The sequence below is a fragment of the Ochotona princeps genome, chromosome 25 (assembly GCF_030435755.1).
Source record: "Ochotona princeps isolate mOchPri1 chromosome 25, mOchPri1.hap1, whole genome shotgun sequence".
In the NCBI taxonomy this organism is placed as follows: domain Eukaryota; kingdom Metazoa; phylum Chordata; class Mammalia; order Lagomorpha; family Ochotonidae; genus Ochotona; species Ochotona princeps.
In genome coordinates this window covers 10,093,039-10,120,367 of record NC_080856.1, presented here as the reverse complement: position 1 = coordinate 10,120,367, position 27,329 = coordinate 10,093,039, and the positions used below count along the sequence as shown (strand labels likewise).

Here is a 27,329-nt window from a genome sequence, read left to right as displayed (position 1 = left end):
TGACACAGTAGCCTAGCGGCTAAAGTCCTTGACTTGCATGCACCAGGATCCCATATGGGTGCTGGTTCTAATCCTGGCAGCCCCACTTCCCATCACGCTCCCTGCTTGTATCCTGGGAAAGCAATGGAGGGCGGGCCAAAGCCTGGGGACCCTGCACCTACGTGGGAGACTAAGACAAGGCTCCAGGTTCCTGGCTTCAAGTCAGTGCAGCTCCGGCCATTGTGGCTACTTCGGGAGTGAATCAACAACAGAAGATCTTCCTCTCTGTCCTGCTCTCTATATTTGACTTTAAAATAAAATAAAATAAATCTTTTTTTGAAATCCTATAGAAATGTGTTCCAGATAAGCCAAATGAAGTTTATCCCAATTATGGATGGCTTCCTGTACCAGTGCCTGTAACTTGAAGCTAGTCAAACATAAGCAGCATCAATAAATATACCAGCATGGTATCCCTAGCACCTATAGCTATTCCTTCTTAGCTAATTCGTGTTGGTACTGCTCCTTATTATGGAATGTAAATATTGTGCATCAGCCAGCCTTCGCCAGCTGCCGCTCCAACCACCGACTGTCTCATTCCTCATAGTCAAGTTGCTCAGCTGTTCCATGGGATCAATCATTTTCCCTTTCCATTCCAATCCCTTATGCCAAGTGGTGTGTATGGCTTGTCTTCTAGGCAAGGCTGTGACTCAAGCATCACAGCTTATAACCCCTGAGTAATCCCTGAGTTGCTCAAGGCTTGGTTATTGCACTGACAATGCTGAAAAGTGGACAAACGTGTCTTTATTGTGTAACGCTATGCTGTAAGAAGACCCTTACTGATTTCCTTATTCGGATAACTTGGCTAAACATGACATCTTGTGGAATGAAAATTATTCTTATAATCGTTCTTGCCACTTAGCATTTTAAGAGCATCTATTTATGAAATACTTTTATCAGCAGCAGCCTAAGTACTGTCTTCGAATTCTGTATTCTTACAACAACAAGGGTTACTTACTAAATTTTTTAATTCAGGAACACAGGGACAGATAGCTTCAACATTTGCCATGTGTCTTATGACTAATAGTGCAGTAGGATTCAAAATCAGAGAATGTACACCCTGCGGTAGTAGCTGTTGCATGTTTAACCCTGCTGATTGGTGGTGAGTCTGTACTCTAATTGAAAGGACTATGAGCTGATAAGAGAATTACTGTCTCTTGGGAGGTTAGGTATCCACCCCCCCTTTTTTTTAATATTTTAATTATTTGGAAAGCTGGGTTTATAAAAGGAAAGGAGAGAGAGAGAGAGAGCGAGAGAGAAAGCCAAATGACTGGAACTTCTTCAGGTTCTCCCACATGAGTACAGGGGCCCAAGAACTTAAGCCATCTTATGCTGTTTCCTCAGGCCATCAGCCTGGGACTGGATCAGAAGTGGAGCAGCTGGCACTCAAACTGGTGTCCATATGGGATGCCACTGTCAAGGTGGTGGTTTCTTCCTCTAGGCCACAACACTAGCCACATCCTATCAGGCAATTTTGCTCAATGACTGAATGAAGGGAATTCCAAGGCACTTACCAATGACCTTGAGATGAGGCTAATGTTGAGGCGCAGTTTGTGTTCTGTTTCTGTTTCTTTCCAGAGGAGTGTAACTGAAACTCATCTCTGAGCCACGTTCTGACTCTCCTCATCTGTCTCCCTTCTGGCGTTTGTTGTCTTTTGAATGTACCATCAAAGAACTCTCTTGGACAGGGGAACTCAATCTCAGGTTTTCCTGGGGCACCTGACCCAAGACAGACCCTAGTCCTATGTTTAGCCAACACTTTACATTGACTTCCTTTTTTTAGTGCAACATGAGGGTTACGAGGCCTCTTCCCTTAGTATACTGTTCTTCCACTGCTCATGTACATGGTAGCTTGATAGGGTAAGTCTGGATGAGAAGTGCATCTGGGATCAGGTTCAGTTGCCTCAACACCTTGTTCTTTTCATTGAGAGTGACTTAAAGAGGAGCATAGAAATGTAAACCAGTGAATGTATTTCTTGGGAACAGGCGTTATGATATAGGGAGGTAAGCTGGCAGTTGGATCATATACAACCTGGACCGGAATGTCTGGGGGAAGAATCCTACCTCACTTTGATCTAGCTTCCTGGTAATGTATGCCTGGGGGAGACAGCTGGTGATGCTGCTCCAGTGCTTGTATCCCTGTCAATCTCAGGGAAGATTTAAATGGAGTTCCTATCTCCTGACTCAGGCCTGGCCCAGTCATGGGTGGCGTGGGGTGCATAGACCGACAGATGGGAAATATTTCTCTCTTTTTTGCTCTCACTCTCACTCTCGTTCTTGCTCTCTTTCTGTCTCTGTGTTTCTCTTCCACATGCATTCAAATGAATAAATGAACATTCTTTAAATAATGTATCCCTCTGGGTAAAATTGGGTTTCATATTTTGTGTTTTTCTGGTAAGAAAAATCTATCACAAGAAACAATATTTTCTGGCAACAGAAAACTAGGTTATGTGGCAGAGTACACATTTTCTCTATTCCAAAGTATATAAAGTCTGCCTCTAGCTTTTCAGATGCTCATTAAGTACTGAAAGTGATGTTTTTGTGAAGTAAGTCACATGTATAGGGACGATTTTCAAAATGCATAGTAATAAGGATATACTGTAGAATAGCTAACTAGGAATTGGAAACACTAAAGGACATTAAGAAATAGCATGATGTGGCCAGGTGGTGCTCACAAAGGACTTCATTTTTCCAAGTACATGTTAATATACTACCTGTAGCCTACTGAAGTGGCCATCTTATCACCACCATGAGCGAATGTGTAATTGATCCACGCAAAGCATTCCAGTGGAGGTCTTTGTTCATTACATACTGCTCATTTTTGCTTCAAGATCTGGGAAGCAGACAGGATTTGTAATGAATAGCATAATTGTTGAATATTTGAGCAAACATAATCTGCTTGGACATTAACAGTATGATTTACGCAATGGGAAACCATACTAACTAACCAAGTTGAGTTCAAGGAAATGATAAATAGCTACCTAAAAAAGAGGAACAAGTAAAGGTAACTTATCAGCGTTAGAGAAAATACCTCTGATAAGGTTGCTCTTCTTGTGGTGCCCCACTGTTCCTTAACATGTCTAACACACATTCCCAAAATTACGTGTTGAAAACATGTAGCATAGGATTAGAGGACAAACCTTGCTTCATTTAGGAATTGAATTAGAGGGCAGTAATAAAGTATTGGGAATGGTTACTTATTAAAAGGAAAAGTTTGGTGCTTAGGTCCCACAGTAAAACACATGTTGCTTGGTACTGACATTTTGAAAGAATATCATATCACTTAGATAAGTTGAGCATTTGAAATTCCACATCCCAGTCTTTCTAGTATAATATATACCCAAAGCTATGTAAAAACTGAACAATCCAAATTGTTAATGATAGAATGGATAAATTTATCAGATATATATACAATGGAATGCTATATATGTCATTCAACAACCTGTATGAATCCTATATTTAGAAATCAAGTGAAAGGAGCCAGACACTAAAAGTATCATTTTACTTACCTGAAATTCACAAACAGGCAAAGCAAAACTAAAGTGAAGAAGACAAAATAGTTTTTTTTAAAAAAGATTTATTTATTTATTATTGGTAAGTCAGATTTACAGAGAAGAAGAGACAGAAAGGAAGATCTTCTGCCTGCTGATTCACTTCCCAAGCAGCCACAATGGCCAGGAGCTAAGCCGATCTGAAGCCAGAAGCCAGGAGCTTTATCTGGGTCTCCCACGCAGGTACTCAGTTCCAAGGCTTTGAGCCATCCTTCATTGCTTTCCCAGGTCACAAGCAGGGAGCTGCTTGGGAAATGGAGCAGTCGGGATACAAACCCATGCCCATATGGGATCCTGGCCTGTGCAAGGTGAGGGCTTTAACCACTAGGCTCCTTCTCAGAGCCCCAAGTAGTTTCTGTTAATAGGTTGTAATAATCAAAAGGATGTGAAGGAAGTTTCTGTTTTGATACCATGCTCTATTTGTTTCTTTTACTAATTTATTTAGATAGTTTTGGAGAGATCTTCCTTCTGCTAGTTTCCTGTTCCATACCCAGAGGCAAATGCCTATAACAGCCAGGACTGGGTCAAATCTAGGGGTCTTGAGCTCATTCCAGGTTTTCCATGTGGGTATCAGGGACCCAAGTCATTGAAATGTCCCTACTGCCTCCAAGGATGCAATAGCAGGATAATGAATTGGAAGTAGAGAAGCTAGGACTCAAACCAAGCTCTTTAAAATGTGATGTGGACAAACCAGGCTCTAATTACACTGCCAGTCCCCCAGCCCACAGTGTACTCGTTTACTTTTCTGGTGGGAGTTACTTGGGTATGTTCACGTTGCAAAATTTCATTGTGTTGTAGCTATGTGATTGTGTACTTGTTACTGTACATATAGTACAAATTTTAATAGAGGACCCATACATAAATTAAAGAAATTAATTACTTAAAATGTATGGTTACCATATTGTATAAGTTTTCATAATGAACACAATACGAAGATATAACTTTTACTTCACTCAAAAAATGCTATTTTTTTGTTGTTTAGAGAACATGAAAATATTGGAATATTGTCATTTCCCAGCCTATCTCGAGGAAAAAAAAATTCACTCATGGGCTTTTTGAGAGTGAGAATTGGGCAATGGCTATGCCAGTCACTGATCCACATGTGCGTTAGATTTGGCAATATGAAGTCTTCAATAGACAGTTGTTATTAACTATCTTTTGTGCTTGCATACATTATAAACATGAGTTTGTCAAAAGCAGAAACATCAGAATATCTTCCACAAAAGGTACCATCATTATTCTCATTCTTGTGCAAATTTTAAACTTGTGAAATAACTCCTGGTTTATTTTGTTGTGATAGATTTTATTAAAAATCCATATTGCCAAGATATTTATGGACTTGGAATCACTCATTTTTTCAAAAGATCTAAAATATTTATTTAACTTGAAAGAGTTAAAGGGGGGGCAAGGAAGGAAGACAGATCTTTCATCTGGTAATTCACTCCCCAATGGTTGCAAGGGCTGGAGCTGAGCTGATCCAAAGCCAGAAGCAAGGAGCTGCTTCTGAGTCTCCTGTGTGAGTGGCGGGTTCCATGGCTTTGGGCTGGGATTGGCTAGACTGAAGCCAGGAGCTTCTTCTGCATTCCCGTGTGGATGCAGGGTCCCAAGGACTTGAGCCATCCTCAGCTGCTTTCCCAAGCCATAAACGGGTTGCTGCACTGGAAATGAAGAGATCAGGACTCACACCTGTGCTCGAATGAATGACAGCACCTCAGAGGGAGGAATAGCTGGCTGTGCCACTATGCCGACCGCCTGGATTCATTCATCTGAATTCTCAGCATTGGGGACACTTTGCATTGTGGATGACTACCTAGTATCCAGTAATGATACTATTTCAGGTTTGATCATTCAACCAGTATTTTTATTTTGTCAATTAGAGCCCAAGGACAGAAATTATATAATGTAGCTCTCATTTTGGCATTTTTAGATATTTGCATTCTTATTTTATCCTGGTCACATGCCTGAAACACGTTAAGTAGTGAATTATCTCCAAATCCCAGACATTTTCTTCACTTCAGCCCTAACAGGCAATTACACTTAATATGTGAAGGTGGTTCGCACTATGAGTGATAGAACAGCATCATGGCAACTAAGCTGGTCTCATGAAGACTTTATGACATGAAATATTTTTATTTTAAAATGTGCTTTTTCTGCTTGTGCTCTGAAGCTCCTTTTCAATTTTCTCTTTTTACCAGCAGAGGGCAGGTGAGAGGAGGGAAGAAAATCAAAGTCTCTCTGGGCCTTGATTGAAACTATCCAAACACCACACTGAAACGCAAATTATTATTATTTTTTTTACTTTAACTAGCTTATTTTAAAAATAACTGGAGTATTTATTTTAATCTCATCACATATTTGAGTTAAGGAGTTGCTGACAAAATTCATACTTAGAACCTTAATTAAATTTATAAGTCAAGAATTCTATTGAAAAATGTAAGTATTGTCTACATTGGATTAATATCTAAAAAATGTCCCTTTTTATTTTGGGAAATTTCAGTTAATTAATTTCTTTCTTCTTTTAGTTTTCTAATTTCATTTACAGATAGCTTTGTGTGAATATTTTCCATATACATCTTAATATACCCATTTGGTCATTACTTCAACATGCAAGGTTGTCAAGCATGGTGTGAAGTTTCATTAAACAAGTGATGTTAAATGGAGCCGAAATGAGATGCAATAGTTTCTTTCTTTCTTTCTTTCTCTCTTTCTTTCTTTCTTTCTTTCTTTCTTTCTTTCTTTCTTTTTTTTTGCAATAGTATAGTCTAGAGGAATGTTTAAATATAACTTTGTAGATATATTAAGATGTTTCCTCTTGCAACTTTAAATTTGTTTAATCAATAATAAAATATCCTTTTCAAAATACCAGATGGTATGACATACTGTGTAATCCAACAGGACAGCTTGCACATAACCTCTGGTAAATCAAGAGTCAAGTGCCTCTACTTGGAGTTTTGCCTTTTCAGCCTGAATAATGCTATTGTTCTGGCAGTACATGAGCAGGAAGGAATAGGGTAGGTTGTGTCTCTGAGAAGATAGATCTTTGTATTTCTTATTTTAAGCACTCGCTAGAAACTGCTTCTTTCCTCTCTATCCTTAAAAGTATTTTCTCAAAAGAAGTTTTCTGGTTGACAGGTTATTAGAGCACTGCTAGCAAAAAAATGGTAAATAGTTTATCAATATTAGTTATTATTAACAAATCATATTTTATTTTAAGTTTGGCCAGTTTATTAATGAACTGTCCTGGAAGATCACAGAAAGTGAAAAAGATTGGTTTTTCAGTGGATAGACAAAACAACCTCATTCTTGGGCTGGCATTGTGGTGTAGTGGGAACAGCTGTTGCCTGTGATGCTCGCATCGGGCATCTAGTCACATTCTAATTGCTTCACTTCCAGTCCAGCTCCGTGCTGATAGCTTGGGAAAAAGCAGTGAAAGATTGCCCGAATGGTTTATTCACTGCCCCCACATCATCCAGTGGCAGATCGCTTTCTCTCTCTCCTTCCCTCACTGTCTCTGTCTCTCTGTCTCTCTCTCTCTCTCTCAAAATTAAACTTTAAAAAATATATAATAATCACTTTCTCACAACCTCTAATTCTATTTTCTTTACCGACTCACTGGAAAACACCCTTGACTTGGTAATTTTTGACACTTAACTTCATTGAGCAAATTGGAGAAATAACGTTGTCACTTGGCTGTCTTCGGTTGAATGCTTCTTGTTATTAAAAGTTGACTCTGGAATTTCCTGCTGTATACTGAATATGTGAGAAGATGAGATCTAGGGCTTCCGAGGGAATCAAGCTGGGTGAGCAAGGAAAGTGCCACCTCTGAAATGGAATCCCCTGGGACTTAGTAAACAGTATTTGAAAACACTGAATGGAGAGGAACTTCTCATCTCCTATGTGAAACAAGTTCACAGTTTAGGACTTGAGGTGGGTGGTGGACAGTGCCAGGAAGGATTTTCAGAACTGAACCTAAAACACACAGACAGACAGACAAACAAGCAGAGACAAATGTCGCCTAAGCTAAATGCTGAAGCCGGCCTGAGGGCTGGTATGTTGCCCCATCTCTTCCTGCTCCACTAGGCCAGCATGCTTGTTTATTCCAGACTTTTCTTCCTAAATTGCAACACAGCGACACTACTTCCTTGCTGACATCCCTCTCCCAGCCACCAGCAGCGGGGGGCTCCCCCACCCTGTAATTTGCGCCTCTCAACACCATGATCCCTAACATAGTTTTTATGTGTACTTCCTGTTTCTACTTTTCACACAGTATTGTTTCTAAGAATGTTTGCCCCCTCTGCTCACATCTTCCTCACTATTTTTTGCCAGTTGATAGCCCCGTGTCGTTCAAGATCCTTCTTCAGTGTCATCTCCTCAGAGCACATTTTCATTCTTCACAAGAATGACTATTTGAATCTTTAGAATGGTCCTCATCTCATTTCATCACTTGCTATAGCTATTTCAGTATTTGCATCTTTTATCATGCTGACTATGAGTTCTTTGAGAGCCACGACTCTGTCTTGTTGTCCCCAGAGATAAGCAAGGTATCCTGCACCTGGCAGGGCCATTTAGAGAGATTGGGTCTATTTGCTTTTGTTCTCAAACCCCCAATTTATTAGAAACTAAAGAAATGCCAGGGTTTCTAAACTGGAGTACATTTTCTTTTTTTTTTTTTCAAGATTTATTTGTTTTTATTGGAATGGCAGATATACAGAGAGGATGAGAGACAGAGAGAAAGATCTTCTGACTGATGGTTCACTCCCCAAGGGGCCGCAAGTGCTGGAGCTGAGCCAATTCGAAGCCAGGAGCTTGGAGATTCTTCTGGCTCTCCCATGCTGGTGCAGGGTCCCAAGGCTTTCAGCTGTCCTCGACTACTTTCCCAGGTCACAAGCAGGGAGCTGGATGGGAAGCGGGGCTGCTAGGATTAGAACCACCACCCATATGGGATCCCAGTGGGTTCAATGCGAGGACTTCAGCTGCTGGGCCGCTGTCCTGGGCCCTGCAGTAGGTTTCTAAAGCTTCCTTTTTGTGACATGTGATAGAAACACATGCATACCTGTGATGTTCCCCAATGTAACTGTGTTGTGTCTAAGAAAATAATAGGATTTAAAAAAATATTTAATCCACAGTATACTTCAGTTCATATCGCCTGGTAACTGACACAAGTTTAGCAATGTGTGGTGACTATCTTCTTCCTGTATCCTTAGTTCATCTCTGGGAATATATGTAGTCTGAGTACTAGGTCAGATGACACCTTAGATTCAGTGGGATACCCTCCCACATGAAAGATACCTATGAACTGTTTGCTGGAGTTAAATTTAAATACACATAAAAAGATGATGAATATTAGCATCCTGTATAACATCCTGTTTTACCTTGATGTTACTCAGAAATAAGATTGAAAGTTAATATTGACATCTAATCAACTAAATTTAACTTTTTGTTTTACACTTAAAGCAGGTCAGAGAAGTAGTTACTAAGCAAGAAATAAGCATATTATCTATACTGCCTATCTATCCAAACTTATTGTATTTTCCCACACTACAAGGCCTTTGAAGAGGCAAATTATGTCCTCTGTGACCTTACTTTCTTGGACAATTTTCTTGCTTTTGAAATACAGAGACAAAGTGAGAAATACACACCCACACAGAGACAGAGAAGAGAGAGACAGAGAAGAGAGAGAGAGAGAGACAGAGACAGAGAGAGACACTCCTACCCATTGAGTTATTCTCCAAAAGACTCTGGGTCAGGTTCAAGCTGGGAGTCAAAAACTCAATCTAGGTCCAAAATAATGATGAGGATCTAGCACTTTTAATAAAGTCACACTATACTTTAAATTTAAGAAAAATAAATTTCAGTATGCAACTATTATAAATAAAGAATTTCAGGGGCAAAATAGGGATGCTTTATCAATATTGAATTGCCAAATTGCTGGAAGACAGTTTATACATATAGAAATGTATAAAGGATATCCCTTACACCAGCCAGAACTTTCCATTGGAGTAGGTTGTAACATAGAGCCAACAGGCATGTTAAAATGCAAACTTCTTTCTACACAAAATCTTAATTATACAGTCGTAAAATATGCAGCATAGTCCCAACCATGTTAAAGATTTCAGCAAGAGTTAAAAGTTATATATTTTTTAAATTATAAATTTTAATATTTCAGTGCAGTGTTATAAAACAAAATTTAGTATGTGTCCTTATTCTTTAATTAACCACATGGCATTCCATACTCAAGTCCTGTGAAACTTCCGTTACCCTCTCTTCTAGGTACTAGACAGGGATTTGAGCACTAGCCTGAACTCTTGAATGAGAAGTGCCCCGTCAATTGAGCGTGAGTGTGGGAAGGGTGAGAAGAGGCCAGTGCTCTTAATTCCTTCTTGCTTAACCTTTGCTCTATAACATGGACCTCTTGGGACTCTGGGGGATGGTTATGAAGTCTCTTTTGCTAAATGTCAAAAATCTGTGTGATGGGAAGAAACCAGTTAGATTTTCCAGTTCACCATATGTTATAGGTGTTACATAATAAAAACATAATTGAAAAATATTTTTCTTAATTTAGGATTTCTTATTAAAATTTAAAGGAAACTGGTCCTACAATATCCTTTTGTAATGATTTTAGTTCACAGAAGTGGTGTTTTACTCTGCAGTAATATAATACGAAAGAGTGGTTTGGGGGGTCAGGCATAATTCAAGACTACTTGTACCAGTGTGAGGCTTGGATCATATGTTAAAGAAATTTTGCATCTTTTTTCCTCAACATAAGAACATGGCATAAGAATAATAGTTATCTCAGACAAATATTGAGAGAGTTAAATAGAAGAGACACAAAAGACCTAGCATTTTAGAGAGTCAGTTCAAATTAATTTCCCATATTTGATTTATTCCAGATATGTAGTAAATTCTCTCAGTTTGGAAAATAAAAGTAAAAATGTATGCTATATATTTCAATGCTTTAAAGTATTAGTTGTTTCACAAAAAATACATTTTAATTTCAAAATGCTTAACTTAGAGTATCTTGAGAGATACATAAAAACTAATACTAGAGAACTCTAACAGTCTTAAAATTGCTTTTCTTTGAATGAAATACCATACTTTTTATTAATTCTTAGCAATTCTACTATAAAGTTTAAACTCATCAATAATAAATATAGAAGAAAAAGAATGATAACTAGAAGGATATAATCTCAGACATAATTTTTAAGTAAAATATTTTCACAAGGAAAAAAAGCAATAGAACTTTGTTGAATCTGTTTTGATCCTACATATTTCTTTAATCAACTTTTAAAATACAAAAGTGACAGTAGAAATTTGTCTTCATTTTGTGACCAAATTCACTTCTATTTTAAGTCCACACAACTGTCATAATGAGTAGTTAATATTACCTTGAAACCTTGGCATGCTTGATAAATCCCATTTTTTTCGTAATGCGTACAGATTTTTGAATCATTGTATACCTGTTTGCTGATCTTGGGTTGACTAAAGAACTTCAAGTTTTTCTCCTGTGAGCTTTATTGTGACCAAGCAATTTAATGCTTTTTTAAAAAATTCAGTAATGTGCATTCACTGTTACTTTCTACAAGACTTGTTTCCCAAGGGAGCAGAAAGCCTTTTAAGGTCACAAAGTAATCCAGTTGGAGGACTGTTTTCCAGAGTTACGCAGTTCATGCTCTAAGCCCTACATCCAATGGTTACCCATGCAAGAGAAATAACTAACTAAAGAAAGTCACCAAAGGGACTAATTTTGAAAATGCTAAATATGAGATAAAAAGAGCAGTGGGCTGTTTGCATTTGTTCATGCTCCCAACATGTGTAACACCAGGCCAAAGCCAGGAGCCAGAACTCCATCCCAGTCCTCTATGTGGGTGGTATGAACTCAAGCACTTGAGTCATCATCTGTTGTCCCTCAGGGTGCACATTAGAAGGAAGCTAGCTAGAATGGAGAGTGGATCTGGGACTTACACCAAGAGACTCCCATATTGGTGCTGGTACCACAAACAGCGGCTTAACACCAGCCCTAACCACCTTGCCTCAACATGAATCATCCTAGTTTGTTTTCCTTACCTTATCTATCATTTCTCATTCCACTTGTGAAAAACCTGGCATCCACCATCTGCCATCTACCAGCTAGCTTACCTTTTCATTCCCTGTGTAAGTATATGGTAATGTCAGGATGATTAAAATATCCTTAAGGACTATAACTCTCAGTCAGAATGGCATGGGTGCTGGTTCTCTTACTTTTCATTTTGTAGACTATTCATTTTCAAAATTGCTGTTTAGAACCCATCTCCCTCACTCACATTCCTTTGGTCAAGATTGTTTCAGACACTTGTAACACAGTGAAGATTCTTTTGTTGCATTCTACTTTCCATCTTGGGGAATTCTCCTTCTTTTCCCCTCTCCAAATTTTCTAAAATTGCAAGCTCATTAAAGTTAATTTTTTTTGTGATGTAACTTCTGTGGGTTATGATAAATGCACAGTGTCCTGTATCCACCATTGTCAGACAAGATAGTTTCATTGTTCAGAGAGTATCTCTTGTGCTTCAGCTATTAAATCCTTGCCCTCCCCCCTGTGAACTCCTGGCTGTCACTAGGCTGTTACTGCCTCTGTACAGTTGTTGCCTTCCCAGAATGTATATAATCGAAACAGCAAAGTGTATGGACTTCGCATCCTGACTTCTGTCATTGGGAAGAGGCATTTAGGATATGTCTGCTAACTGAATGGTTTTTATTCTTTAGGTTTTCAATATGACGTAACCCATTTATTGATTTGTGAATGCTGAGTCATTCCTGCATATGAGAGATAAATCCCACTTTGTATGAGTGACCCTCTAATAGGTTGTTTGATTTTATTAGCTGGTATTATGTTGAGGATATTTTTAATGATTTATTTATTTTTATTTGAAAGGCAGATTTTTCAAAGAAGGGGAAACAGAGGCAAAGTCTTTCATGCGCTGGCTTGCTCCCCAAATGTCCACAATGGCCATGGGTGAGCTGATCTATAGCTGGGCTCCAAAAACTTCTCCTGTGTCTTCCTTGTTGGTGTAGAGTCCCAAGGACTTGGGCCATCCTTTGCTGCTTTACCACTTCATAAGCAGAGTGCTAGATTAGAAGTAGAGCAGCCAGGGCATGAAGTGGTAACCAGATGGGATGCTGGTGCCAGAATGTGGAGGATTCACTTGCACTACACCAACGCCTTGTTGAGGATTGTTACATCTGTGTTCATTATGATGTTAATCTGAAGTTATCTTTCTCTTTTATATCTTTTTCTGATTTTGGATAAGGTGATGCTGGCATTATAAAGGAAGTGTGGGAGGATTCGCTCCCTTCAGTTGTTTTGAATAGTTTAAGAATTGGAATTAGTTCCTGGTTAAGTTTGGTTGAGAACCTGGTGCAGTAGCCTAGTGGCTAAACTCCTTGCCTTGCATGTGTCAGGGTCCTATATGGGTGCCAGTTCGTGTCCCAGCTGCCCCACTTCCCACCTAACTCCCTGTTTGTGGCCTGGGAAAGCAGTGGAGGATGGTTCAAAGTCTTGGAACTATACCCAGGTGGGAGATCCAGAAGAAGTTGCTTGCTTCAGATCAGCTCAGCTCTGGTAGTTGCAATCACTTGAGGAGTAAACCAGTGGACAGAATATCTTTGTCTCTTGCTCTCTGTGAATCTGATTTTCCAATAAAAGTAAATCAATCTAAGAGGGGAAAGGTAGTTGAATTAAAATTCATTGATGATGCTCTTCAGTCTTGGGCTTTTATTTTCCAGGGGAGTCTTTATTACTTACCCAACCTTTTTCATGGTTATTGATCTATTTGGATTTTTACATATTCACGACCCACTTTTGTTACACTGTGTTCAGAAATCTGTTCATTCTAGTCTATCCAGTTTGTTGCATGTAGCTCTTAGTAGTAACTACTGATAATTATTTTTAATTCTCTGGTATACATTGCTATATCTCCTTCTTAATGTCTGATTTTATTAATTTGGGTATTCTCCATCTTTTTATTTTGGTGAATCAATGGTATATTAATAGTGTTTATTTTTTTTCAAAAGCTCACATCTTCATTTCATTGATCATTGATATTTTTGTTTCAATTTTGTTTATATCTTCTTTACTTTTTATTATTTGTTTCCTTTGACTAATTTTGGATTTGCTTTATTCTTATTTTTCTAGGTCTTAAGATGCATTGTTAGGTCCATTACTTTATGCCTTTCCATTTTCTTGATGTGGGCACTAGTTGCTGTACTTTCTGTCTCAGCACTGCTTTTTCTGTACCCCATAGGTTTTGATACATTGCACTGTGATATTCATTCATTCACTCATTCATTCATTCTTATTCTTATTCTTCCTCTTCCTCTTCTTCTTCTCCTTCTTCTTTTTTTCTCTTTCTGCGATATTTCCAAGGCTTTGTCTTCTGCCTCAGATATTTATTCTTCTCCTTCACCAACTGTGTTGTGGAGGCTTTCCACTGTTTGTTTCGGTTCGACATTCTGAATTCTTCATTTCTGTTATTTCAGTTTGTTTTCTCTTCCAGTACCTATTTTTCAATACCTTGGCAAACTTTTTCATTCAAACAGTATATGAACTTCTTTGTCTCATGAATTCTTGTGGTTTTGACTGATCTTATTATTCCTTTGACTTCATTTTTTGGGTATTTCATTAGTCTCTTTGTCTTCACCTTCTAATATTGAAGTACTGTTGTGTTCCTTCTGTGGAATCATATGTCTTCCTTGTTCTTTTTTGTGGACTCATAGGTCTTCCTTTTTCTTTTTTATTTCTACATTTAATTTTAGGTATTTATGGAAATAATAAAATCCTTTGATGGTTTTATCTTTGAACTATGTCTCTGTGGTTTAGTGGAGTGTCTGCTCATCCAGTGTGTATTCAGCAGTGTCTCCTGGGAACAACCAGGGAGCTCTGGTTAGCACTCACGGGTAGTGTGAGAATCTAGGGTGACACACAAGGTAGGCGCATGGCTCTGCTTCATTGTCAGCTTGTGAGCGATGGGGAAGTGTAGGATCATTTCTGCTCACCTCCTCTCTCTCTGGGTTTAGCCTATAGAAGCAACAACCTCCCTAACCCTCCTCCTCCCCCCGCCCTACCCGCCCCCCCCAGAGGCCTATAAATCATACAAAGAATCTATGTGGTTCTTATTATGAGCATGAAGCCCTCTGCAGTGACCCACTCAGACAACTAAGGATCTCTGAGTCTCTAACGCCAGACAATGTGATTGTGCAGAGTCCCAGCTACACACCATGCCCTATCTTACAGTCACAGAATTCCCACAGTCACAGGGTATAAAGGATTGACTTTCAGCCCTTTAAGACTTTCCCATCTACAGAGAAAGCAGAGGTGTTCCCAGAATGAACTGCCTATGGAAACTCTGTTTTGGCCCCAGAGCCTGTGATAGGATGTGGAGATGGGAGCACATTACAGTGCTAAGAGGCTGCCAAGCCCTGTGCCAACCATCCAGGCCAGACACAAAGTCAGTGGGGAGATGTAGATTCATCCTTCTAATAAAATACCTAGTTGTGTGCATGCAGGAGCTACCCCAGCCTCTACTGCCTTGAGATGGTGCCTTATCCCTGCTGGTCACTGTGTGCGCGTGTGGAGGGATGGGGAAAGTGAAATGTGCTTTTGCTTCTTGGGTACCCTCACCCCACTATCAGGGTTCCAAGATGAACCCAAAGTCTCTGTGGTCTGCAAGCTTCTCCCTCAGGCAATATCACCTGTGACATGGGCTGCGGCAGTCTGCTGTCATCTTGCTCTAAGAAGTTGGTGTCTCCTCCTTTCATATGTTTTCCATCTTCCCGCTCTTGAAAGCTAGTGAGATGGAAGGTAGTGGTCAAGTAGGTTATTACTTCCCAGCCTGTTTGGAATTGGAAAAATAACTTCCAAAAAGGCATTGACTTTGGTGTTTGATAGGTAATTAACAAGAATTCCTACAAGCAATTAGAATTTTGATCATACTGGGTCTTGAAACCCCTAACAATGCAATTGTAGCTGGTGACTGACTTAGTGGCTGGCAAAGGAGCCTGCAGCATGGCACTGGAGCTTCCATCATGGTTGGTGCTCCTCCAGGGAGCTGTCAGTTGCTGAGTTCCCACCATGCCAAGCATCAGGCAGGTGCAGAGCGGTTCAGAGTTTCTGTTCCCTGTGAGCACTGAGGGCATGCAGGCCGTCTGGCATGGGGGCCTTAGGAGCAGAGTCGTTCTATTGCATTTTAAGCTTCAAAATGCATTCCTACTAAGTTTTGTTTTTTTTTTTTTCCTGCTTTCCCAGGCCACAAGCAGGGAGCTGGATGGGAAGTGGAGCTGCCGGGATTAGAACCGGCGCCCACATGGGATCCCGGGGCGCCCAAGGCGAGGACTTTAGCCACCAGGCCACGCCGCTGGGCCCCCTTTGTTGTTTTTCAACTTGGTGATAGGGAAGATAATTCATAAGATTGGATTTCTGTTCCTACATGATGAGCAGGGTAGGCTCAGCCTCATCCCAGGGGCCAGCTCCACTTCCCATCCAGCTCCCTGCTTGTGGCTTGGGAAAGCAGTTGAGGATGGCCCAAGGCCTTGGGTCCCTGCACCCATGTGGGAGACCCAGAGGAGGTTCCTGGTTCCTGGCTTCAGATTGGCACGCACCGGCTGTTGCGACTCACTTGGGGAGTGAATCATCGATGGAAGATCTTCCTCTCTGTCTTTCCTCCTCTCTGTATATCTGACTTTGTAATAAATAAATCTTCAAAAAAAAAAAAAAAAAGAAAAACAACAAAGGACCAATACAACCCCTTTTGTAAGGTCTTAAACGTATTGGTTCCTGTGCTCTCCTTTGTACCCCGTAGAATTCCTGGGCATTCGCTCACACGCTGTATGTGTATGCGTGTGAGTCCATGGTGCCCAAATGTGGACAGCCCAGGGAAGCACCAGCTCCCAGCTGAGTTAAGATCATTTCCACTACCAAGCTGACTATCTTCAGCAGGAAAAAAAAAAAAAAACTTAGTAGGAATACATTTTGAAGCTTAAAATGCCTCACCTTTAATGGTATTCATGTTGTAAAACCAAAGGGCTCAAAATTAAAAGATGATGTCTTACAGGAGCAAGGCCTGAATGTCCTTGGTGTCTAGAGCAAATCATTCAAGGGGGAACGACCTGTCCGGTCTCATCAAGGGCCATCCAACAGAAAAGCATGATTTCCTCAAGACGGAGCTGGTTTGACAGGTTACCTGTACGGTTCATATTATTAAACACTAGAATACAATAACACCCATCCCTATCGTAACTCTACGGACTGTTTAAAAATGTGTTAAGCTAATCATTCCAAAGCATGCTGTTCACAATCAGAACCATCACCTAGCACACCTTTGCTGATTTTTCTTCTGGTATTTAATAAGAAAGTTGAAAGATTCAAACTTTAAAGCAACAATGATTTTAAAAAAAGTTAGTCTTTAACAATTATGTCAATATTTTAGGTAAAATTTTGCAACACTCAAACTTATTTAGATGAAAAAAATACTCTATGTTTCTCAATTTCAACTTATTCATTAGCATGATAGGCTAAAAGCATTTAAGTGACTTTCATAAATTCTTTTGAAGGTAATTTGTGGTACATTTAAAGAAAAGTTCCAAAGTGCTTTGGTGTAATCTCATTGGTGTTACTGCTCAGAAGCTTTGCAGTGAGGGGATTCCAGTTACTCTGCTGAACACAGGGATGTACGCCACCGAGGCCATGGAGCTGTAGTCACAGAGCCAGGACTTGGTTGTGCTTTTGCCTATCTGGAGTTTAGATGGTAGAAATGTCCCTACTGGCTGTGCATTAGAATCACATCCGTAGTTGCACTAATCACATTGAACTTGAAGATCAACATAGGGCTACCACAGTGCCCCGAGACCTGATCTCAAAGACCCTGCCTAGGCAGGGGTAATTAAAGCAGATCAGAAGGGAGACCTTGAGCCCATGAATTGTCAAAAGCTAATTTTCTGGGCCAAAAAAGACTTCCTTGAGTAACTGACTTAATGCCCTTTCCTTGTTTATTTTCTCATGGGTTGGTGTAATAAATGACTATAAACTGAATGCTTTTGAAAAAAATTATAGCCTAAAATCCTGTTCATGATGTCATTCAGTGATACTTCTGAGTCTCTGGATGGCAGACGCTTTCGTGAGTAGGGTGAGTGAGGAGAGTTTTTCTTTCCAGGTGAACTTGCATATTGATTTCTACTAGATACCATACTGTGAGAATATATTACATGCTGATGGAGCGCCCATATCAGTGCAGTATTTCTGTGCAGTCTCTTCCTATTCTGTCTTCCAAATGTCCTATGTTACTTGTTTTAATTACAGGTTTTCTGTTGAAAGGGAAATAGTTACAAATAAGTAATCCAATGTGTAATCCAGTGTTGTATTTGTTATGCTCTACTTCCTTTCTAAATGTAACTCTTCCATATAGCAATGATATAAATTAACATAGAATTCATCTGAGAATGCCAATCACTACTCCTACGCTTTGAGTTCTGATTAACAAAACCGTTATTCTAATTCTGTAGAGAACATCTGGCTTTCATCCTATCACCCATGAAAATTTAATCTGGTATGGTGAATCTTCTAAAGAAAGACTCACTAGGGAGCAGAGAATACGAAAAAGAGAATCAATATAAATAATGAAACATTTCAGAAACAATGGTGTAAGGAAATCTTACAAAATTGATTAGCTTTTTGTATGAATATTTATGACAAGGTTGATTTCCAAATAGTTTTCAGAAGTGTTCTAGTTCTTCAGTTCCATTAGCAAACTTCCATTTTAAACAACTTGTGGGATGTTTCAGGCTCCTTTTTAATAAACTATCCACTTTTAAATTGCAGATAACCCATCAGGGTGCCAAATTTCATCTGGACACATTCATGTTGCTACTGATCATTTTAAAAACAGAGGAACAGAGCGGGCATATGGCATAGCAGCATTCCATATGGGGGCCTGTCCCTCCCTTGGCTTTTCCAGTTGTGATCCAACTCTGCTAATAGCCTGCAAAAGGCAGCAGAAGGTGGCCAAATTGATTGGTTCCCTGACACCCAAAACATGGCAAATCTGGAAGACCCTCCTGGCTTGGGCCTGGCCTGGTGCTAGCCATTGTGGCTATCTGGGGAGTGAACTAGCAGATGAAAATGCTCTGACTCTCTAACTTTCAAAATTATTAAGTACATCTTTTTGTAAAAATTAGAGGAGCCAAAACATGGAGCTCTAAGATGTGATTCTAATGCAAAGCCAGTAGGGACATTTCTTCCATCTTTAAGTGTCTTTAAACTCAAAGTTTCTTGCAGTGACTAGTGCACTGATTTGCCCCCATTTCACTTAGCTCAAATATAGGATACATTGAAGACTTCATGGGAAATAGAATTAGAAGTATGAATTTATTTTGGTATAAAACATCTTGAAATGCATACCTTTTTTTTTTCGTAATAGGCATTTCCCATATATTACAATTTTTTCATAAAATAAACTCAGGAAGGCTGACACTGTGGCACAACAGGTAAAGCTTCATCTTGTAATGCTAACAGCCCATAACTGAGCACTGATTTGAGTCCCATCTGTTTTACTTCTAATCCAGCTTCTTGCTAACGGGCTTGGGAAGACATGGGAGAAGACCCAAGTACTTAGGCCTCTGCTTACCCTTGTGGGAAACCCAGATGGAACTTCCAGCTTCTGTCTTCCAGCTGTCCCAGACCTGGCTGTTGAAACCATCTATGGATGCAAAATCTGTCTCTTCCCAGTCCCCTCTTTCTGTCTCCTCCCCGTTTCTGCCACATAGCCATCCAAATAAACAAATCTTTTAAGAAAATAAAATCACTTTTGATACAGTTTTCCATGAGCGACTCAGTGTGCTTTTACAAATAACTTTAGAAGGAATGAGAGTGTCAAATGTTTCTGAGTTCTGGCAGCTTTTAGGGAACTCAGTTTCCTATAGAATTCAAGTTTGCAGTGCTGCACTTGTTTCTGATTTATACTCAGTGGTATGTAGCAGCAATTTCTCCTAGCCTTTGAATATGATTTCACTCCTAACCCATTTGTATATTTAAACCCCAAGTTAATGGTGTTCAGAGAGTGAGAACTTGTTCCAGTTATGGTGCTGTGGTGGAGCTTTTGGGAAGTGACTAAGTTAGAATAGGTTGCTAGGACAGGACCTCTGATGGAATCATGCTGAAAGATGAATATTAGCCATTCATCCCTTGGATATCTTCCTGTTTCTTCTTTAGAATGGCATTTCAACAATTAGGTCAGCAACCCCAAGAGAAAATGGTTGCTCAATGGTATAGTTTGTATTGCTAAGAGGAATGAGTCAGAAGGAAGAGAGAGAAAAAGAAGGCACAACCCTTGCCTCCAACGAAGCTGAGAGGATGAGGAGTTGTATGTATGTGTACAAAAACAGGTCAGTGTGTTTGTGTATTTATAAAGAGAGTTGCCACACAGAATGTCCTTTTGTAGGCAGTGAAAGTAAATAATAATCCAGCTTCATAATGTTCCAGGACACCTCTTTGTGGTCCCCAAAGCTTTGTAAGACTGTATCCTGTGTATGCATCCAAGTGTTATCACTGGGGCACATGGAGGAGGGGCTGTGGCCATTGCTGCTCCTGGCTCAGATGAATTGACAAATGCAACCAGCCTGTGAGCACAAAGCCAACAAGGCCTTGCTCTCTGTCTTTGGATGAGCTTTGCTGCTTTATGTAGGTGATGTGTTCCTTCCTTTTTCTACTTTGCATGTTGAGAGTACACTATTCATGTCTACGTATCACTATTAAAGCCCCTGTAGCGAAGAACATGAAAAAATTAAGTTGCATGTGCTGGAAAGGGAAATTGTAATGAAAGTCTAGTCTTAATGATTTCTAATGGTAAAACTTCAGACATTGTATGGCAGGCTGAATAAAGTAGGACAGCAAGATTATTTCATGATCTTTTATATACTGGGATGCTTTGTAGTAATATCTTGTTGAACATCATAGTATGGGGCTAAATAAATGTTGGTTTCCTCTTCTGCTTCTCCATGGCCAAGGTCTTTTTAATGTGAGTTTAAAATGATACCACACAAATGGTCACCTAATTTTCTATGCTTAAGGTCAGTTGTGCTTAATAGGAAATTCTATAGAACAAACATGGGCCTAGATAAGAGACTATTTAGGTTCACATTCCAGCCTCTTCTGTTATTAATTATGAAACTTGCTTTGAAAAATTACAGAGACTTTTGTATATTTTGTTTTTCACATGTAATATATGGATGATGAAAATTTACCTCTTCTACAGAAGTGCTGAAAGGATTAGAAAAGGCATATCGTGTTGTGTGTTTCTGATTGTATCTTGCAACGTGGTGCACAACAAGTGTGAGCTATAAGTATTATAACATTGTTATAATATGATAAGAGTTGGTTTGGAGCAGCTTGGAAAGAAAAACATTACTGTTTCTGTGAATTTTCATGCTCATCTTGACCCATTGATCTCTTTCCTAATCTGGCATCTTCAAATTGTGTGTAGGATTTCAGTCCCAACCTTCAGGCACAGTTGAACACTTCTCTGGTGCATGAGTCTGCATTCCTGTGTTAGATATGTGTGTCGAGGCAAAGTCTCAAAAAATGTGTCAGTTCATTTGGACATGTCTGCTGGATGTGTAGAAGTTCTGAACAGCAGTGAAAACTTATGCCAAAAAAATATATAACTTTAGTGACTGCTTGGTTTATAGATTTATGTTTTCCTGTCTCATGGCTGAACACATTTTAAAGATTTTATTTATTTATTTTAACAGAAAGGCAGATTTACAATGAGAAGGACAGGCATAGAGAGGTCTTCCATCCACTGATTCACTCTCCAGTGAACAGCCAGAGTTGAACTAATCCAAAGTCAGGAGCCAGTAGTCTCTTCTGGGTCTCCCATGTGGGGACAGGGTCCAAGGCTTTGGGCCATTCCCTGCTGCATTTCCAGCCAGAAGCAGCTGGGCCGTGAACTGGTACCCATAGGGATCCTGTTGCTACAAAGCAGAGGATTAGCCAATTGAGCCATTGTGCCAGCCCTTGCTGAACAGGTTTTAAAGTGTTGGTGTCATGAAACTAATGTGAGAAGGACTGGATTTTTAGTGTGTGACAGTTTATAAAGACCAGAACATGGATGATTTGATCAGGAGCAATCCTACACAATGGAAGGAGACATTAGAAACAAACCCAAGTTTTATCTCAGGTTTATCATTACGGGCACTTACTAAAATTCTCTAAGTGTGTTTTCTAGTTGAAAATTGAGGATAACAACACTCACCCATATCGTGACATGAGTGATGCCCAGCAAATTGTAGGAACTCAAGTTACTATTTAACTCGCTCTTTTTGGAGGAAGGAGATTGGTTGTACAATATTTGGGGTCTTCTTGAGCCATGCTTATTGGTCCGCTTCTGTAATCTTTGGAAGTTAATTTTTAATCCCTTTGTTGTAACTTGTTCATTGATAACAAAGAGGGAATAATTGCCAATTTATTTCAACATGTTTGGTTTTTATTTGATGGCTCACACTAGCAGGCATAAAACAAACGGCAGGGCTGGGGTGGGGAAGCAGATGGAATGAGTTCAATGACATACCTGGGAAAAGTCAATATTGAAGACAGAGCCTTAAGTTTTGTGACACTGGAGACGGGAAAACACTGGCACAGGGTTTGAAACAAGGTCCATGAAATGGAAATACTGAAGTTCTTTCCTGATCTCTCATGTCATCAGTTCCAGCTCTTTCCTTCTTTACTATTAAAATTCAGGACAAGAAAGTGTAAATGTTCCTTAAAGCCCATTTTAAGGTAGAAGGGGAGAAAAAGATGACCTTGAAATGTGAAGGAAAGTTATTAAATCCTGCAGAATAGTCGTGAACTGAAAGGCTTGCTCCCATGTTTCTATCATTATGAAACATATGCTTGACTTGGACCGTGTTTGGGTGACCACAAGTCAACAATCAGATAATTCACAAGAAAACACCCTTGCCTTAACTGTGAAGGCAAAACAATAATCAGGCCAAAGTTTTTACTTATGCTTCAATTTTCCCATTCAAATTCATTTGTTTGTTTGTTTGTTTGTTTTTTTCTTCTTTTGACAATACAGTTCAGAAACTAAAGACTTGACTCTTTAAAAAAGTCACCCAAACCTGGGAAGGTAGGATCCCATGCCTGGGAAACCATAGGTGCCCTCAGAATCAGCACCAGGTCAAAGTGAACGCTCTGCCTTCGCTTCAAAAGCTGTCTGGACTGTTTGCCCTGCGTTAGTCAAGCCGTTTGGCTGAAGGAGACTAGGAGATCTGGAGGAGGGCGGGTTAAGTGTACACACTGTCCAATTGTCATTGTTGCTCTCACACACAAAAGCCTCCTTGAAACCCAAGCCAAAGTGAAAATTTATTAAAGATGTGAACAACTCCCGGGCAGGCAACAGGCAAGGGAGGCTCTGTCTGCTCTCACCTCTCTTTTCCCCTCACTCTGTCTCCTGTGGTGTACTTGCTGCACTCCTCAGCGCACCTAATCCTGAAACTCACCACGTTCTTCCCCTGAAACAAGGAGAAGGACTTGCACAGGCGAACGCACCAGGCGCCACTGCGGCACTTGTTGGCTCTCTAAGGCTCTATGTTGATGGCTGAGAGGACATATTTTCTTTCCCTTTTCAAAATGCACCTTACAAACCGGGCTAGGATCCGGGAGAGAGCAAGAAGAGGAGTCGGTGGAGGAAGAAGGCGGGGTAGGTGCTGGTGGCACCTGGTGCGAAGCAAGGTCCAGGAGGCTCCCCCCTGGTGCCGCACGCTCCTGCTCAGACTGGTGCGCCTAGCCTCCTTGAGCGTCGCCTGCAGCACCTGCAGGGCGGCCGCACAGTGTCGGGAGCCGCGCCCAGGGCTGGGGCTGGACGGTAGGGACCCAGAGCTTGGAAGGAACGCGCAATAGGGAGGAGGCAGGGAGTCCGCTGAGGGTTGGTAGGCAGCGAGGAGGAAGGAGCGGCCAGGTTGCGGGCGGGGTGCGCCAGGGCGGAGAGGGCGGCTGGGGCGAGTGCGGGGCCACCGGCAGGCTGCGGTAGGCTTTTAACCTGGGCAGCGGAGGCGGGGAAGGAGCAGCAGGAAAGGGGAGGTGTGTGCAATGGGGACGGGTGGGGGGAGTTGGAGGCAAATGACATCACAGCAGGTCAGAGAAAAAGGGGTAAGCGGCTGGCACGGAGAGGAGCAGGGCATCTGGCCCCAGGAGCTCAGCCCAGCCTCCCTCGGCAGGGAGCCCGGCGCCCGGAGAGACCATGCAGAAGTCGCCTCTGGAAAAGGCCGGCGTCCTCTCCAAACTTTTTTTCAGGTGAGAGGGTGTCCAGCTGAGCTGTGCCTGGACACCTGCCCACAACAGAGGAGGGAGCGGATCTGAGTAGGGTTTGGGAGAGCAAGAAAAAGTGTTTTTGGCTTTTTTGGTGTTTTTTTCTTTTTCTTTTTTTTTTTGGAAAGATGTGCTACCATTCATTGTTTTCAAAGAAAACATGGATTTTGTGCCATGAAATAGAAGGCGTAAGAAAAGATAAGAGAATAAATTGAAGGCGGTTGTTTGGATAGAGCGACAGAAAGGCAGAGTCTTTACGACCCCAATAAGGCTCCTGTGAAACTTTACAAATGGGAAAGGTGTTCATGAAATGTGTTTACTCTGCTGCTTTCTTCCAATTCTTGTTTCAGAAACTTGTTTTCTGAACCACGTGTCACCCCTGCATGCAGTAGATGCTCAGAAAACATTTGTTGACTGAAGCAGAAAGCGGGAGGGAGGTGGAGAGGATAATTATGTGAGTCAATAAAGTTTTTATTGTTAGAACCCCCCAGTAAGTCTAACAAGAGGTTGCCACAATTCCATTCCTTTTAAGAAGGAAACCAAATCCGTGAGAGTAGCTGTCTGCAAAATGTTAATAGTACTTGTTATAAATTTAAGAAGATCAGAACTGTGGAAGTGTGAAGCTAGAGAAATAGACAGTAAGCTTATAACCAGGTGACACTGGCAAGAGTGTGATTCCTGTCCGACTCTGTATCTGATGAGCTAGGAGCGCTTACAAACGCCACTGAAGGAGATTTTTAAAAACAGAGCTTAAATTCAGAGTCTTAGATGAAGTCCAGTTGGATGCAGCGTTTCATGTTTCTTTAGGCACCGCATCTGCTTTGCTCCCTGTACTGTACCTGTGTGAGTGAATGGATAGATAGTTCTCCCTAGAGCTCTGCCTGACTCATAATTCTTTAGTGACTCAGCATACTCAAGTATTGGAGAAGTCAAATGCTTTACAGATGTGTCCATAAATGTGTGTGTGGGGGAGGGAAGAGTTACATTGCCCCCAAGGGTTATGTCCCTCATCCAACGTGCTGTAAGCCTGAAAGGCAGGTGGAAGAAGAGGCTAAGGGCCATTGAAGGAGAGCTCCTCCCTGTGGACAGGGAGAAAGGACTTTACTCTCTGGATGGCCATTTGTTTTGATGTTTATAGCACCTTTTGTGACTTCTTCAGGAAAATTGATCCATGTGTTGGTCTGTTTCTACCACTTGTAAAATCAGACTACTAATTGGCATAAATTAGGCATTTTACTAGAGCACTTTCAGGAACTCAATTGCCAGTCAGTCTAAAAATGTAGTTTTCAGGAAAATGACTATCCCCTGGCTATTTCTATGTGCTTAGGGACTTTAAGAGAGCTCATTGTTCATTAACTAAAGATTTTTGGTTTTTGCAGTTTGATAACTTTTAATATAGTTTTAAAAATGCTGTCAGGTTGATTTGGAGAGAAAATGTATGATAATGGCTATGATATTTGTGGAGAACATGTTCATTTCTTTTCTCCAAACTGTTTTATAATAAGTTGCTCCAAGAATAGGTGTGTTTTTAAAAGTTAAGTTCCCACTGTTAGAGGAACTGACAATCAGCTAGAACTGGTGATTATGAGCTTCCTTCTGGGCTGCACTATTAAAAGGGTAAAACGAACCTCATTTTCTACAGTGGGTCAGGCATTGTTGGTTACTGGTAAAGAGCAGTGGAGTTGGGTTTCAGATAATTTTGCTTCAAATCCCAGATCCGCTGTTTGTAGTTGTGTGACCTGAGGCAATTTCTGTCACATCTCTGTGTTTTTGTGACTTGATCATTAAAACTTTAAGATTAATAGCGCCCGTGACCCAGGAGCCCATTTATTGAGAAAATACATGATTGTGTTTTAGCCCAGTGTTAGCCTCTGTTTTTATTATTATTAATGATCACATTTGTACATTCTTTATGGTAGCATGCATTTTATTACATGAAAGTAGTTGAGTGGGAAAATTTTATCTAATATGGCCTTATTAAACATAAAATACAAAAATTATAACCTTATATCATGTTTTTTAAACATTTATTTATTTTTATTGGAAAGTCAGATATACAGAGAGGAGGAGAGACAGAGAGGAAGATCTCCATTGATTCACTCCCCAAGCAGCTGCAGCTGCCGGAGCTGAGCTGATCCGAAGCCAGGAACCAGGAGCCTTCTCTGGGCCTCCCATGCAGGTGCAGGGTCCCAGGACCTTGGGCCATCCTCAACTGCCCTCCCAGGCCACTAGAAGGAAGCTGCATGGGAAGCGGGGCCACTGGCAGTAGAACTGGCACCCAAAAGGAATCTTGGCGCATGCAAGGCGAGGACCCCAGCTGCTAGACTATCACGCCGGGCCCTATCGTATGTTGTTAAATGCCTTGGAATTTGAAGTATTAAGTATGATCTTTTCCAATGTAGAGTTATAAAAAGGTAAATGATTGTGTTCAGCAATATGAATTATATTAAATATCTCTTTAATAGTTTAGATTATGTCCTTGGAAAGCCAAAATACTTTGGAAAAAAAACTAAAATGCTTTTTAAATTTTGCATGAATTTTACAGCAAGTACAAAATTTGGAAGACTTCTGAACTATCCGAATGCAAATGTATATGCATATTTATATATACACACATATGTATGTAATATAATATAATATATGTATATGTATGTATGTATAATATGTGTATATGTATGTAATATAATATAATATGTCTCCACAAAAATTCAGTTTATGAATATGGTAAGAATAAATACATTAAGATGCAATTTTCATGGAAACATTTGTGAAACCTGAGGACAGTTTTAAATTAGAACTTTTGATTCATAACCAGTCAGTTTGATTTACAAATGTTTATCAGTACATATACTGAGAAGTCTTTTAGGACTAATTTTTTTCAGTTTCCATTTTGTTCTGACTTTGAAGGTAGCTTATTGGCTTGTTCTTTGCCCCATCTCTCACGACATGAATTTCCCTCTTCTGTTTAGTTGTGAGATTGTGTATGAAACCATGTATTAGATAATGTAACTTGGTTTTGGTCATAGTATCTGTACCAAACATCTAGATCTATATTGGATAACCTATGGATACCACTTAGAAACCACGTGTAAATGCTATAGATCTCTTACAGCATTGGATATAACAGTCTCAATAAAATCTACAGATGTGGTCTCCAGTAAGATGAAAGAGAAAATGTATTAACATCTAATGTTGAAATTCAACAAAGCATTGTGGGATATAAGTTTCAGGCTAATATTAAGATAATTTAAGGCACATTTTAATTGTTAGACACAATAATGAGAGATCTTTTAACAAGTACACTAGCATTTACACATTAGAATAGATATGAAAGCTCAAAACAGCCACCAATGAAAGCCATACTCCTGATTATGCTATTTTTGGACAAAACCTAATGTGGAATAACCTTTAAA

The 27,329-nt window shown here is 40.2% G+C and overlaps 1 protein-coding gene across 1 annotated transcript in view; it reads left to right on the top strand.

The window, feature by feature from the left end:
• The first annotated feature begins 23,717 nt into the window (after nt 1–23,717).
• The window catches only part of CFTR (CF transmembrane conductance regulator), a 148,954-nt gene continuing 145,342 nt past the window's right edge, over nt 23,718–27,329 (top strand). The window contains exon 1 of the mRNA XM_058681327.1: nt 23,718–23,901. Within this exon, the coding sequence (XP_058537310.1) occupies nt 23,849–23,901 (53 nt within the window). The 5' untranslated portion in view covers nt 23,718–23,848. The remainder of the gene's footprint in view (nt 23,902–27,329) is intronic.